The following is a 14,425-nucleotide window of genomic DNA, read 5'->3' as shown; positions in this document are numbered from 1 at the left end:
AATCGAGTCAGCCGACCTGCTATATGTAACTGATTCTGAACGAACTCGTCTTTGAGATGAACGTTTTCTAACGCATTTTTAGTCAATAAAATGTTAATACAATAGTACATATTTGACCATTAATTTTGTGACATTATAAGGGAAGCCGAGCTTCCCTTGCAGTCTTAAAGAAATCGCCACTGGTTTCAATATTATTTCATGTTGTAACTGCACGGTTAATATAGGACTTATTTCCTCTATGAACTTATGCGGTTTGATATACCCAGTGATGAAAGCTCCTACCAACCTCTGAGGGAGGTTATTCCTTTTTAAATAGGGTCAAAATATACACAGCTTTCATTTTTGACCCGTTTTATGTTTGCCAGTTTGAATGTGAACTGAATTCAATAGACTGTATTCACATAATAGATCTTGCATTTCCTCAGCACCAGACATTAACGTAAATTATTCTAACTCACTTCAACGCAATCTAGGATTTTTAAAATATTAACTTTATTCACACGTCATGTCAGATGGGTGAGCATTTGAAATGTAAAAAAACAAAAGCAATAATTAAAATTTTGATCATCATTATATATGGGAAGGCCATAAAGGGACAAAGACCTTGTCCCAAATGACACTTTATGCACACTTAAGTTTTTGTGGATGAGCACAAGTCCACAGGAACGTAATGTGTCCTTTTGGTCATTTTAGGTTACAAAAGGGTGCTCGTGAGCGCCCCCTTTGCAACCAATATGCTTCCTTGATGCATACACTTGCAGAGGTCAAACTAAAGAGAGCTATGCAGCAGACTTCTACCTGACAGTCAAAACAGCATTACCTCATGAAAGTGTGGACATGGGCTGCGCTTAACTCCACTTTTAGAAACTTGTGAACTTTCCTAAGCAGTTTCCCTCAGGGGAATCCCTGCCGCCATTCTGAAGTGTTTGAATTTCATCAAGTGGATGAAAGAAGGCCATTAATTTACATAACAATGGCATTTCAGAGGCCTAAAAAAGCAAACTTTAGAAAAAGTGTTTTAAAGTGCATGTTTTCAAATTGATACTGTCACTGTGTAAACTGAAAAATGCAAATTTGCGAAGACGGAGAAGCACATGCGTATTACTTGTTCAGTCTTTAGGTGTTTTTTTACAAAGTGTCATCACCAACTACTGGCCTGGCAGCATAATACATTACATTTTGTGTAACCATTTCTGTTTTTAGTATATCTTCGTCACGTAAATGTACTCTCCGCCAGTAGTGGGCACTCGCACAACATAAATGAACAAGATGAAGGGAAATTAGCAAGGGAAGGGCATAAATAAGTGAAATTAAATGCAGACTCTGAGAAGATCGCAAGGGCGTATGGTTTCATAAGATAAGATGCTCATTTGTCGCCACCTACTGGTGTAACTGTGTAACCTGCAGAAAGGGTAACAATGAATCAGTGAGCAAATCTTGCATTATTCATCACATCCTTTTTAGGATTTTTGGGATAGTTCACCCAAAAATGAAAATTCTGTCATCATTTACTCGACTATTCAAACCTGTATGAATCTCTTTGTTCTTCTAAATATCTTCCTTTGTGTTCAACATAAAGAAATTCATACAGGCTTGGAACTACTAGGCAGAGTAAATGATGACAGAATTTCCATTTTTGGGTGAACGATCCCTTTAACAAACCATTATATTAGACATCTCTACCAAATTACAAGACTATATATTTAGAATCGTAACTAAATGATAAAGTAACACTGTGTTCTGTGAAGGAGATAAGTCAGATGAGTCAAGTTCATGACAGCAGGGCAGGAAGAAGCCCTTCACCTACAAACTAAACATACATCAAACAGATGGTCCGTTATCATGCACAAGCTAATTGTCTACCCAACTGTTCGCATCAGGTTTCTGCAGTAAAACGACCGCAGCAGTTTGACCCCAAAATGGAGCTGCTCACGAGTCGAGTCACACTTCAGTAAGACTAGCAATAATGTGAAACAGCAACATTTGCATTTATGTTATCATTACATTTAGATTGACTAATCCAATTTACCACTCTTCTACTTCTTCATAGGGTGAATTAAGATTGATTGGGGAAAAAGTGTCCCAATCAACCTGAATTCACCCTATTTGACACAGTCAAAAACTGCCTTTCAGAAACTATAAATGTTATATTTTTAACAAATGTTTTCCAGATTATTTTCCACCATTTATTTAAAGTCTTAAGAGCCAGATCAATATATCAAATCCATAACACGTGTAAGAGTGTGCGTGTGAACTAAGGGTGGTCAAACTCTCTTCGTGGGAGGATTCACACACCAGCTTCATTGTTATCAGCAGATAGTCTTATTAGATCAGAGTTTCACTGAACAAGAGAAGAAAATGTTTCACACGCTTGTTTTGCTCTGTTTGTGTTGTCTGGTTGGTAAGTTATAAATGCATTTTTATATCTTCATTTATTTCCGTTTGGAGAAAAAAAGATGCCGCTACTGTCTGAAGTAATTAGACAACTACTAGTTTTACTTGGCTGTATTTAACTTGTGTGCAACTTGACATATTTATTTTTTTCTACAAACAGAAAAAACATTAAAGATTATTGATTCACACACATCAGTTTTTTCATATACAGAATGTCACCTTTTGTTTGGTGTCTTTGCTGCTGTTAAAGGTTACAAGCTGATTTCAGACTTTCTAAACACACAACAATAATCTGGGTAAAATCTGTTCTTCAGGTGTGTTTGCTGCTGAAACAAATGAAATACAATCAGTGCCAGTAATGGAGGGAGATTCTGTCACTTTATACATTGATGCTGCTGAAGTACAGAAAGGCGACAATATACTGTGGAAATATGGAGCTGAAAAGCATATTATAGCTGAAATCAGTAGAAATTATAAATTGTTCATCACATCTAATGGTCCTGATGGGAGATTCAGAGACAGACTGAAGCTGGACAATCAAACTGGATCTCTGACCATCACAAACATCACAACTGAACATGCTGGACGTTATGAACTAGAGATAAGAGGAGTGGATCTGACAACAAAAACTTTCAATGTTTCTGTCTATGGTGAGTAGAGAGCATTTGTCCACAAAATCGCATATTCTTGTTTTATTAAAAGAATCATTGGTTCAGTACAAATGAATTTAATCCACAGCATTTGTGGCATAAGTTTGATTACCACAAAAATAATTTTGAAGGTTACGGCGATGCGCTAAGAGTGGAAGTCAACAAGGTCAGTTTTTTTAAGATATAAAAGTAGAAATGTGAAGCTTATAATTTAAAAATATATATATATATTCTGTCAAAACTAGTGTATTTTTGAGCTGTAAATCTGTTTAAATCATAATTTTTCCCAGCCTTTTAGTGTTGTGTTATGTTGTCGAGCGACCAAGCTGGAAAATACGATTTTTTTGTTTTGTTTTGTTTTTTATTCAAACATTGAATAGTCTTGAAATAATTACAGATTCCAGGATTAATTTTCTTATATGCACAAAATAAATAAACTAAGAAATTAAATAAATAAATATTAAATCTATTAAGTATAACCAACACCCTGTTTCCTGATTGTTAATACACAATCGAGCGACATTAATGCACAACACTTCAGTTAGCGTACAGTACACTGCATTAAGGAATAACATTCCTACTGAGGTAGCAGATGAAAGGGTCCCAAATCGTGTGGAATTGTCCAATGTTGCCTTTCAAAAGGTATCTAGTTTGTTCCAAGTGTAGAGTAGACATCAGTTCCTCAAGCCACAGGAGGGTCAACCTTTTTCCAGAACAGTTGTAACAGTTTTTTGGCTGCTATCAGACTATATGTAAGAAATTTTTGTTCAACGAATATATATCGTAAGCATATCCTAAAATAATGAGCTCTGGGTCTGGTTCAAAGTTTACATTGAGGACATCTGAAAGCACTTTAAAAACCTCACACCAGAATCCCTGTATTTTATGGCAGAAAATAAAATTATGGGCTAAATCAGCATCCTGTAAAATGAGAATTTAACTTAACACAGCCCCTAAACAGTATTTAAGAGTTTACAGATTGGCCCCATTGATTTCTATTGTAGGCATCTCACTGAAACCTTTTTCTTTAAAGAAAACAAGTGGCGAGTCATAATTATTTTTTGTGGTAATCAATGCACAACACATGCTGTTGACTGAGGTGGTTACTTCACCCAAAAATAAAAATTGATTGATGTGTTGATTGACCCACATTCATGTTTTCCAGTTCGTCTGCCTGTTCCTGTCATCAGCAGTAACTCTTCACAATGTTCATCATCATCATCATCTTCATCAAATTGTTCATTGGTGTGTTCAGCTGTGAATGTGAGTCATGTGACTCTCTCCTGGTACAAAGGAAACAGTTTACTGTCCAGCATCAGTGTGTCTGATCTCAGCATCAGTCTCTCTCTACCTCTGGAGGTGGAATATCAGGATAAAAACACCTACAGCTGTGTGCTGAACAATTCATTCGCTAACCATACGAGACACCTGAACATCACTCAACTCTGTCCCACATGTGCAGGTATGATGATCACTGATTCTTGAGATAAGGGACAAAACATGTCCTACACACAAAAGCCCTCTTTATGTTAAAAATACATTCATCAAAATAAATATACTTAAAAAGTTACATCTAAAGGAAATGTGAATACTCAGGACATTCATTGCTTTTATTTTTAAATAATTTAAATTTAAATACATGCTATGTACTTGGAAATACATGTAATTTAGCCTGCCTTCAGCATGAGGTCACAATGCAAAATTGCCAAACAAAGTGTTTAAAAATGCAATTTAAATTTGATTTGAAATGGTAGAGATCTGTAATATATCATTATATATTATTATATTATATATTATATTTTTTTGCATTAACTCCATCAGGATTTTTTATAATTCATAGTCCTGGAAGTTATATATTTTTTTCATATTTTATACAAACAATGTTGAAGTCTCTGCGGTCACAGCTTTAACATGTCAACTCCGCCATCTAGTTTATTTATTTAGAATTAGGGAATTTAGGAACTGGATATGCTTTTTAATGCATCTGACGTAGTTGACACAAATTAAGTACAGAATTGAATAAATGTACATTTTTAGGAAAAAAAAAAAAAAACAATTTCAGAAAAAACCTGTTCCCTTACATGGTTCATTAGCTGAGACCTTTCAGAAATAATGTATCATTAAATAATAAAAACACATTTATAAAACATGTTTTGTCCCTTTTCTCAAGAATCAGTGTGATATTAGTACTGATTTACTCTCAGTGTTAATGTTTGATAGTGTGTCACTCACACTAATGTCTCCTTTCATCCATTACAGATGGCCTACCTTTATTGCCCATAGTGTTGATCTCTGCTGCTGCCTCTGGTTTTCTCTTGATTCTAGCTGCTGTCATTGGGATCTTCTGCATCTGCAGGAAACAAAGAAAAACAGGTCAGGAGAGCAAGAAATTAATCTGTAGAAGTAATTATCTTTATCTAAGACACAAATATTGAAAATATGTTGTTTTATCACATCTGTGGTTATCATAAATGCAGTCCAGAGACCGAAAGAAGACGGAACTGATTCAGCGTTGCGTAAACCAAAAACACGACAAAAGGTAAGAAGTTAAAAGAAGTTGTTGCAGTCAGTTAGTGTGATTGAAGTTTGCCGCATCAGACGGTCAGTGAACAGACGTGGGTGGATTAAAAACTCAACCGTCATCATTAGTACCTTTAGTATAGACCAGCAAAAACAAGGTAATTTAAGCATGTGTTTTTATGGCAGTATAGTGTGCTGTTTGCCAGTCACATAAAAAAAAAAAAAAAAAACACATCACTTAAGATGTATTAATTAATTAATTATAATAATTAATTGCATTTTTCAGTAACAGTAATATTTTATCATTGATAAATTATTAAACATAAAAGTGTTGGTCCCACTTTATATTAAGTGGCCTTAACTACTATGTACTTACATCAAAAAATAAGTACAATGTACTTATTGGGTTCATATTGAATTGCAAAACACTTTTGCTGCTATTGAGGTTGGATACAGGTAAGGTTAGGGACAGATTTGGTGGTATGGGTAGGTTTAAGGGTAGGGGTAAGGGTTAAGGGATGGGTCAACAGTGTAATTATAAATGTAATTACAGAAATTAATTACAGATGTAATTTACATGCAGGTGTTTTTTAAAATATAAGTACAATGTAAAAACATGTATGTACACAATAAGTGCATTGTATCAAATGATTAATTTAAATGTAGGTACATATTAGTTAAGGCCACTTAATATAAAGTGGGTCCAAAGTGTTCATTCAATAATGTTTTAGGCTGAATGTTACCTGAAGCACCATTTACACTTTTTTCCCATACAAAAAAGAGAATGGTGACTTTCTGTCACTGATATTCTGAATTCATATCTATTTTTACTTTGATATCTATTTTTCTTACACAATTTTTACCAACTGAAAACAGCAGACGTTTGCGTTTGCCGTGGTGCGATGAGGGGAGCTTGATTGTCCTCCTCTAATGATTGTCCTCCTCGCGCTTTTAAAAAAATACCAATTCAATTCACATTTATTTGTATAGCGCTTTTGACAATACATATCGTTTCAAAGCAGCTTTACAGAGAATGCATTATAATAATGCAACATTATAATTTAAAGAACGCAGTTAGCAAATAATGTAGTAATTTAGGCAATTAATTTACAAACACTTATACCACCGAAAATAGTTTTCTCAACTTGTAAGTATGCTTAGAATTTGGACACTGAAACAACCGGGCCTGTTGATGTTTGACCTGGCATTTTTGAGCGGCTTGTGGATTTATCTGACAACAAAGAAGACTTTATTTTAATGCACAGATATCTGTGTGGAAAAAAGAAAACCAATACATGCAAATAAATTAGATTTTGTCATGCATAGGCTAATTTTGAGGGGTTTACGTGCATTTTAAACTATTCATTTTTTACTGGAAAGAAAGTAGGACACAGAGTTGTAAACTCTTGTTAGCTGAGCTGAAGCCTGCTCTGCGGTTCATCATTGTTCTGAGCTCAAATGCAGCTTTAGCAGCCATTGGTTTCTTTGTAGAAGTGTTGCAACTCCATCTCTGCTGTTGCTTCTGTGTGAAAGACAATCATTCTCAGCACAGAGGCTGCCGTGACAAACCTTCAGAACTTAAACAGTCTGTTTGAAGTTTTAACTGTTTAAAAAGTCACGATTGAGGTCATTTCCTCTAGCTGCTCCATGTTAGAGTCTGATCTGTAGCAGTATTTTTTCAAAACAGAACAAATTTTACAGTATTTGTAGATTAATAAGGTCTCGTTGTTAATAATAACAAAGTTAGGTTCAGAGAGAAAGATCTTCTATTCATTTTCTGTCACATCAGCAGGTTCCTGATTGAGTTTGTGTTTCCTTTCAGAAATCGAAGAATGATGCAGTGTATGAAAATGTCCCCAAAAAAAAGATGATCAAATACTGTGAATAATGGAAATAAGTCCCCCTGCTTTACACTTTTGGTTCCCTTTCGAGTCTGTCTCTCGACACTGCATCATAGCTGACGCTTGGGGTTATCACCTCTTTCCTCGAAACTACTGAAGCCTTATGAAATCTTAAGAAAGACTATCAATGGCGTTTAAACTCGTGAAATTGAGATGGGCTCCCCCACGCTATGAGGCAGTGCTGAATGGCATTGCCTCAGAATCTTTTCCTTCAGCTACAAGAAGCCATCTACAGCTCGCCGTTGAGGTACGCTCATCCAGGAGATGGGGCCTTGATTGCTGCAGCGTTCCAGTGAGTATTACTTTTCTTTCAGATGCCTTCTGGACCTTGTGTTTCTGCCTGGGTGATGCCCACTCGGAAGCGGTGCGGCATGAGTCCATCTGCCCTCATTAACAGTGATGGACCTTAGAAATTCTGGTAATGGGCTCATGCCGACTAAGTGTACGCATTACTCTCACCCAACCCTTCAGGATATAGCCCTGCTTCTCAAGGTTCAGTCGCCCACTCTTCATGTTATAAGCAAGCCCCCCAACTTAGGGCAGTGGTCTGCTGTGTACTGAAACAAAGTTCTCTTCCCTGAGAGGAGGAAACGAGGCAATGTGTACGCTGCCGTGTTACATAGCTCAGAGTCTTTGTCAGCTGCACTCTGCTTCAGTCCAAGATTCTGAGGCAATAGTGATGAATTCTCCCCCGTGAGATTTCCAACAGTATCTCATGACCAAGGTTTAGGGGCGGGGTTAGGGGTAGGTCATATGTATGAATTCATACGAATTTGGCAACTTGTAAAATACTTACGATTTAGCAAAAAACTAATTGCTGTGAGATCAGGTTGGAAATTTCATAAGGCTTCAGTATTATTATTAATATTTAATTCATTTTTCCAGGAGCTCATTGCTTCTATCTTAAAGTTAAATGCTAACAGTGTTTGTAAATTAATTGCCCAAATTATTACATTATTTGCTAACTGCATTCTTCTTTAAATTGTAATTTTGACATGCATTCTCTGTAAAGCTTCTTTGAAACGATATGTATTGTGAAAAGCGCTATACAAATAAATGTGAATTGAAATGAATTCAGTAGATTAAAGGAATGTCTCAGTTTTGTTTTCACTCTTTGTGTCATATCTTTTGGTGTTATTGTGATGTCTGAATTTTTGTTTTAAGTTAGTGGTTTACCAGTATAGCATACAGAAAATGTTCTATTTTAATTTAGTGTATGAAAATGGACTTACCATTTATTATTAAATATAAATTTCAACCTTCACTGGGGCCCTCTGTATTTCATTTACTGTTCTTGTTTTATCCTTTTTGCAAAATATAACTGAATATTAAGTGCATTTAATTGAATGTTATAAAGTCAGAATTATGTGATATAGGGTAGAGTGGGGAAAAACGTCCCCTTGTGGTAAAACGTTTTTTCCAAAATAACCACTAGATCAAGTCAAGATACATTTTTGTTGTTGCTATGGACTACGTTGACAAGAGTGAAGTATTTACTGTAAAGCTTTCACTGACGACGTACTTGAGAGAAAATGGATTTCACGGTAAGTGATCTAATTTTCAGCAGTAAGAAAAGTGTTTTAAAGCTTGATGTTTTGCAGAACATCACAGTTATGAGAATATTAAGGCCTGTAGTTAGGAAGTACATGTAATTTAAGGAAAATATATTTACATTTTTAGAATATTTTTTTCCCAAACACTGTCTGTACACAGCAAAATCCCTGAGTTAACTCTCTGGAGTCTGAGGCTGATTTGGGGCCTGGATTTTGACATGCCCTGACATTTCAAACTAGGCTACCATAATATGTGAGGAACATGTAAGTACATGTGTTTTTGAAGGTATAACGTTTATGCGTGGTTATTGAAAAAAACAAAAACTTAAGTCACTGAAATAAGGCCAAAAAAAGTATATTAAATCTGTGTTTATAATACTTTAGGGTATTCTATGTTGTAGACTAGAATTTTTGCTTTAAAATTATGTAAAAATTATCCTTCCTACTTGTTCATATAAAACAATATATTGATTTAGTTTTTGTAAGACACTTTTTGCCAAGAAACACAGTATGCGTGAATCACCATGAATAATGGGTCATTTACACCTGAGAAGTCAAAAGAATTGCATAATAATGAGCTGAAATGACTTGCATATTAATGAGGCCTTTCAGTCAGGTAGGCTGTGAAAAAAACCTTCTGTGATGTCTCAAGCTCATCATGGTACTGTCACAGACACGTCAGGCTCCACCGTGCACCAATCCCAACGCACTCAATCACCCGAATACTGATCACCGCCACCTGCACGTCATTATCACTTTCATCAACACCCGCATAAAGAGCACTCACACCCAGCACTCGATGTCCGGTCTCGTTTTGCTATACTCACATGTATGCTTACCTCAAGGACTCCCCGCTTGCTACTTACCTGTCTCCTGTGCTTCCCGATCTCCCAGTGTGTTCCTCGTCTCCGTGTGAGTGCTCCTACGTCTCCTGTGTTCTCCAGCTCCAGCATTACCAAAGACTCTCCAACCTGCAACCACAAAAGGACAGTAACTATCACCATTCATCTCTACCATCCACGTATTCACTCCTGCACTACTATCTCTGCTCACTGGTTTCAATAAAGACTACTTACCTGTGTAACATCTGTGTCCGACCCCTCTGTACCATAACAGAAGACTGGACCATAACAGCTGAACCAGTATGAGCCAACAGGATCCCTTTCAAGCACTTGTGGATGCACTATGCCGCACTCTCACCCTCAATCCATCACCGCCATCCACAAACATCTCTCCTTCACCGGCACCAGCAGTCACAACCGTCAACACGGTCCCATCTCCTTCTCCACCTGTTTACGCCAGTCCCATGGCCAAACCAGCGCCCTACTCAGGATCGGCGGAGGATTGCAGCGGTTTTCTGCTGCAGTGTGAACTGGTCCTGGAGATGCAGCCGCACCTGTACCCGAACGACACAGCCAAAATAGCGTTCCTCATCTCTCAACTTGGCGGCAAAGCATTAAAGTGGGCTGACTCCATCTGGTCACAACATGGCGCTATTACTCAGTCATATTCAGCCTTCATTTCCCACTTCCGGGAGGTTTTCGGGAAACCCGTTACTGATGCATCTGCTGGTGAGAAACTCTATAATCTCAAACAAGGTTCAATGTCCATTTATGATTATGCTTTGCAATTTAGAACGCTGGCTGCCGTAAGTGGATGGAATGAACAGGCTTTGATCACTACCTATCACCAAGGACTGGAACCTCGGGTGCGGCTGCATCTCGCTGCATACGAGGATTCCATCGGCCTAGAGAAGTTCATCCAGCTATCCATCCGCTGCGCCACTCGTATGCAAGCGTGTCTTCAAGAACACCAGGGCCAGTCGCTCTCCACCTCACTCCTCTGCCGTTCCGAACCCGTCAGCTCCCCAGAACCAGCCAACGAACACATGGAGGTGGAGAATTCTCGTCTCTCTCCTGCGGAACGACAACGTCGGCTGACCCTGAACCTCTGCCTGTATTGTGGTACACCGGGGCATGTCCTCTCCGCATGCCCCACACGACCACCTCGTCCCATGATTAGTGCCATTCTTCCTTCAACTCAGAAAATGAAACCACTCACCACTATTGTCAATCTTACTGCTGCTGATACTTCGCTTACAGTGGTGGCGCTCCTCGACTCAGGGTCAGCCGGCAACTTCATCTCCGGCGCCCTCTGCTGGCAACTCCGCCTCAAGACCTCTCCGTCTCCGACCATCTACCAGATCAGTTCCATAACTGGAAAAACGCTCAGCCTTAAGCAAGTCCGTCGTGTGGTAGGACCCATCCAACTGCAAGTCGGCTTCTACACAGAGAGGATATTCATCTGCTGGTTCTGGAGGATTCCACCGCTGACGTGGTTCTAGGGCGCCCCTGGTTGGAGCAGCATAATCCCACCATCTCCTGGAAAACGGGTGAAATCCTGAAGTGGGGCGAAACCTGTTTCTCACAATGCATCTCTGAACTTCTCATTCCATGAGCTCCCTCCAAAGAACTTCCAATCTGTGCAACCTCCATTGAGAGTCCAGTAGAGAAACGCTCCATCGACATCCCTAAGTGTTACGCCCCCTTCAGTGATGTCTTCTGCCCCCAGAGAGCCTCGAAGCTGCCTCCACACCGGCCATGGGACTGTGCCATAGATCTGCTTCCGGGTGAACCAGTGCCAAAGGGTAAGATCTACCCACTTTCCATCCCGGAGGAGAAGGCCATGGAGGAGTACATCAAGGAGGCTCTCAGTCAAGGCTATATTCGTCTATCAACGTCCTCTGCTGCATCAAGCTTCTTCTTCGTGGCAAAGAAGGATGGAGGCTTGAGGCCCTGCATCGATTACCGCTCACTAAACAAGGTAACAGTGAAATTCCGTTATCCCCTTCCTCTCGTCCCGGCAGCTTTGGAACATCTCCGTGGTGCCACTGTGTTCACGAAGCTGGACCTCCGCAGCGCGTACAACCTCATCCGGATACGCGAGGGGGACGAGTGGAAGACCGCCTTCATCATGCCCACCGGCCACTACGAGTACCTCGTCATGCCGTATGGCCTGGTCAATGACATCGATGACATCCTCATCTACTCCCGGAGCCTGGCCGAACATTGCCATCACGAACTGGCCAGAACCCTCTACCATCAAAGATCTCCAAAGATTTCTGGGATTTGCTAACTTTTACCGCCGATTCATCAAAAACTACAGTTCCATAACTCATCCTCTCACTAGCCTCCTACGCCATAAGCCCAAGTCTCTGTCCTGGACCCCAGCTGCCACCACCTCTTTCAACCTCCTCAAGGAAGCCTTCACCACCGCTCCCCTCCTCGTCCACCCCGATCCAGAGCTGCCCTTCATCGTGGAGGTGGACGCCTCTACCACCAGAGTGGGAGCGGTGCTTTCTCAGCAGCAGGGGACCCCAAGCCGACTCCATCCATGTGCCTTCTTCTCCCGCAAGCTCAACCCGGCGGAGGTCAACTATGACATCGGTGACAGAGCTAGCCCTGGAAGAGTGGAGGCATTGGTTGGAGGGAGCCAAACATCCTTTCCTGGTCCTCACTGATCATAAAAACCTAGAATATCTCCGTGCAGCCAAAAGACCCGAGACAAGCCCGATGGGCCATGTTTTTCTCACGCTTCCACTATACCATCTCCTACCGTCCAGGTTCAAAGAACATGAAAGCCGACGCCCTCTCCCGTCTTCATGCTCCAGAAGAAAGTTCCGAAGAACCTGAACCGATCATTCCAAATTCCCTCATTTTGAGTCCCATCACGTGGTCAGAAGAGACCATCCCCTCCTCCAATGCCTCCACGAACCCTCCGCCGGGTTGCCCGCCAGGCTTGCTCTTCATCACCCGATCATGATGCACTCCGACTATTCACTCAGCTCACACGTCACTTGGCACTGGTCATCCGGGGGTCAATGGAACCCTCTCGTTGCTGAAGGAACGCTTCTGGTGGCCAAACATGGCGGCAGATGTCAGAAGGTACGTGCAGGGCTGCAGGGAGTGCGCCATCTCAAAGAGCTCACGCCATCTACCATCCGACAAGCTCCTTCCTCTGCCCGTTCCAAATCGACCCTGGTCACACCTAGGAGTTGATTTCATCACCGACCTTCCCACTTCTGATGGGAACACTTGCATCCTGGTTATCATCGATCGTTTCTCCAAGTCATGTCGTCTAATCCCTCTGAAAGGACTAACCACTGCCATGGAAACGGCTGAACTGCTATTCAACCATGTGTTCCGTTACTTCGGGATTCCTGAGGATATAGTGTCCGATAGAGGACCGCAGTTCATTTCTCATGTCTGGAAGGCTTTCCACTCGCTCCTAGGTGTGGCTGTCAGTTTAACATCTGGATACCACCCACAGTCGAACGGGCAGACAGAAAGGAAGATCCAGGAGATCGGCCGCTTCCTCCGTACCTTCTGTCACGACCACCAGAACTCTTGGAACCAGTACTTGGGTTGGGCCGAGTACGCACAGAACTCCCTACGACAACCTACCACCGGCCTCACTCCATTCCAGTGCGCACTCGGATACCAACCCCCACTGTTCCCCTGGGACGGGGAACCATCTAACGTACCAGCGGTGGACTACTGGTTCCGAGAGAGCGAGAGGGTCTGGGACTCAGCACACCATCAGCTGCAACGAGCCCTGCGCAGACGCAGGTTGACAGCCGACCTTCGCCGCTCCGACCCCCCAGTTTACCAGCCTGGGCAGAAGGTTTGGCTGTCAACACGGGATATCAGGCTGCGTCTGCCCTGCAGGAAGCTGAGTCCCAGGTTCATTGGCCCATTTCCCATCATCAAGCAGATCAACCCGGTCTCCTACCAACTCCAACTTCCACCAGGTTACCGCATTCACCCCACTTTCCACGTTTCACTGCTCAAGCCTCACCACCCTTCTGTTTCTGTGTCCGATCCCTCTGTACCATAACAGGTATATGAAACATACAGAAAAATATTATTACAATATAAAATAATGGTTTTTATATTATACTTTAAAATATAATGTATTTCTGTGATGCAAACAGAGTCTGAATATAGGCTTTCAGTTTAAAAGCATGCACATTTGGAGAAATATTGGATTCTCATATGTTTATGTCAATTTTCTATACAGAGGAGTTATATTTATTTAATATTCATTGTCATCACTATGAGCGCTGGTGTTTTCAATTCATACTTGCAGTCGGAGGGCGCTCTCTGTGCACCTTTAGTCCACAAATTCATCTAAAGAAGAAGAGGCTATTCCATGAATGGTGTTTTCAATTCATACTGCAGCCGGAGGGCGCTAAAGAAATTGATCTATAGAAGAAAATACACCAGAACATAACTGCATGTCTTCCAGAGGTCGCTAACCATGGCTTTTACATCCAGATAAACACTTTTCAAGACAATAAATACATGATTGAGACGATGTATGCCTGTATTGACTTGAGAATTTGCGT

General features: G+C 40.7%; 1 protein-coding gene across 1 annotated transcript; it reads left to right on the top strand.

Moving 5' to 3' along the window:
• Positions 1-2,310: 2,310 nt before the first annotated feature.
• LOC125265333 (T-cell surface antigen CD2-like) lies at positions 2,311-8,459 on the top strand. The gene is made up of 6 exons (XM_048185472.1): positions 2,311-2,401; positions 2,709-3,044; positions 4,210-4,506; positions 5,304-5,417; positions 5,522-5,583; positions 7,387-8,459. The coding sequence occupies exons 1-6, from the start codon at positions 2,359-2,361 to the stop codon at positions 7,450-7,452; spliced, it is 918 nt and encodes a 305-aa protein (XP_048041429.1). The 5' UTR covers positions 2,311-2,358; the 3' UTR covers positions 7,453-8,459.
• The last annotated feature ends 5,966 nt before the right edge of the window (positions 8,460-14,425 follow it).

The sequence above is a fragment of the Megalobrama amblycephala genome, linkage group LG3 (assembly GCF_018812025.1).
Source record: "Megalobrama amblycephala isolate DHTTF-2021 linkage group LG3, ASM1881202v1, whole genome shotgun sequence".
Lineage (NCBI taxonomy): Eukaryota > Metazoa > Chordata > Actinopteri > Cypriniformes > Xenocyprididae > Megalobrama > Megalobrama amblycephala.
This window is presented reverse-complemented; position numbering and strand designations above follow the sequence as displayed.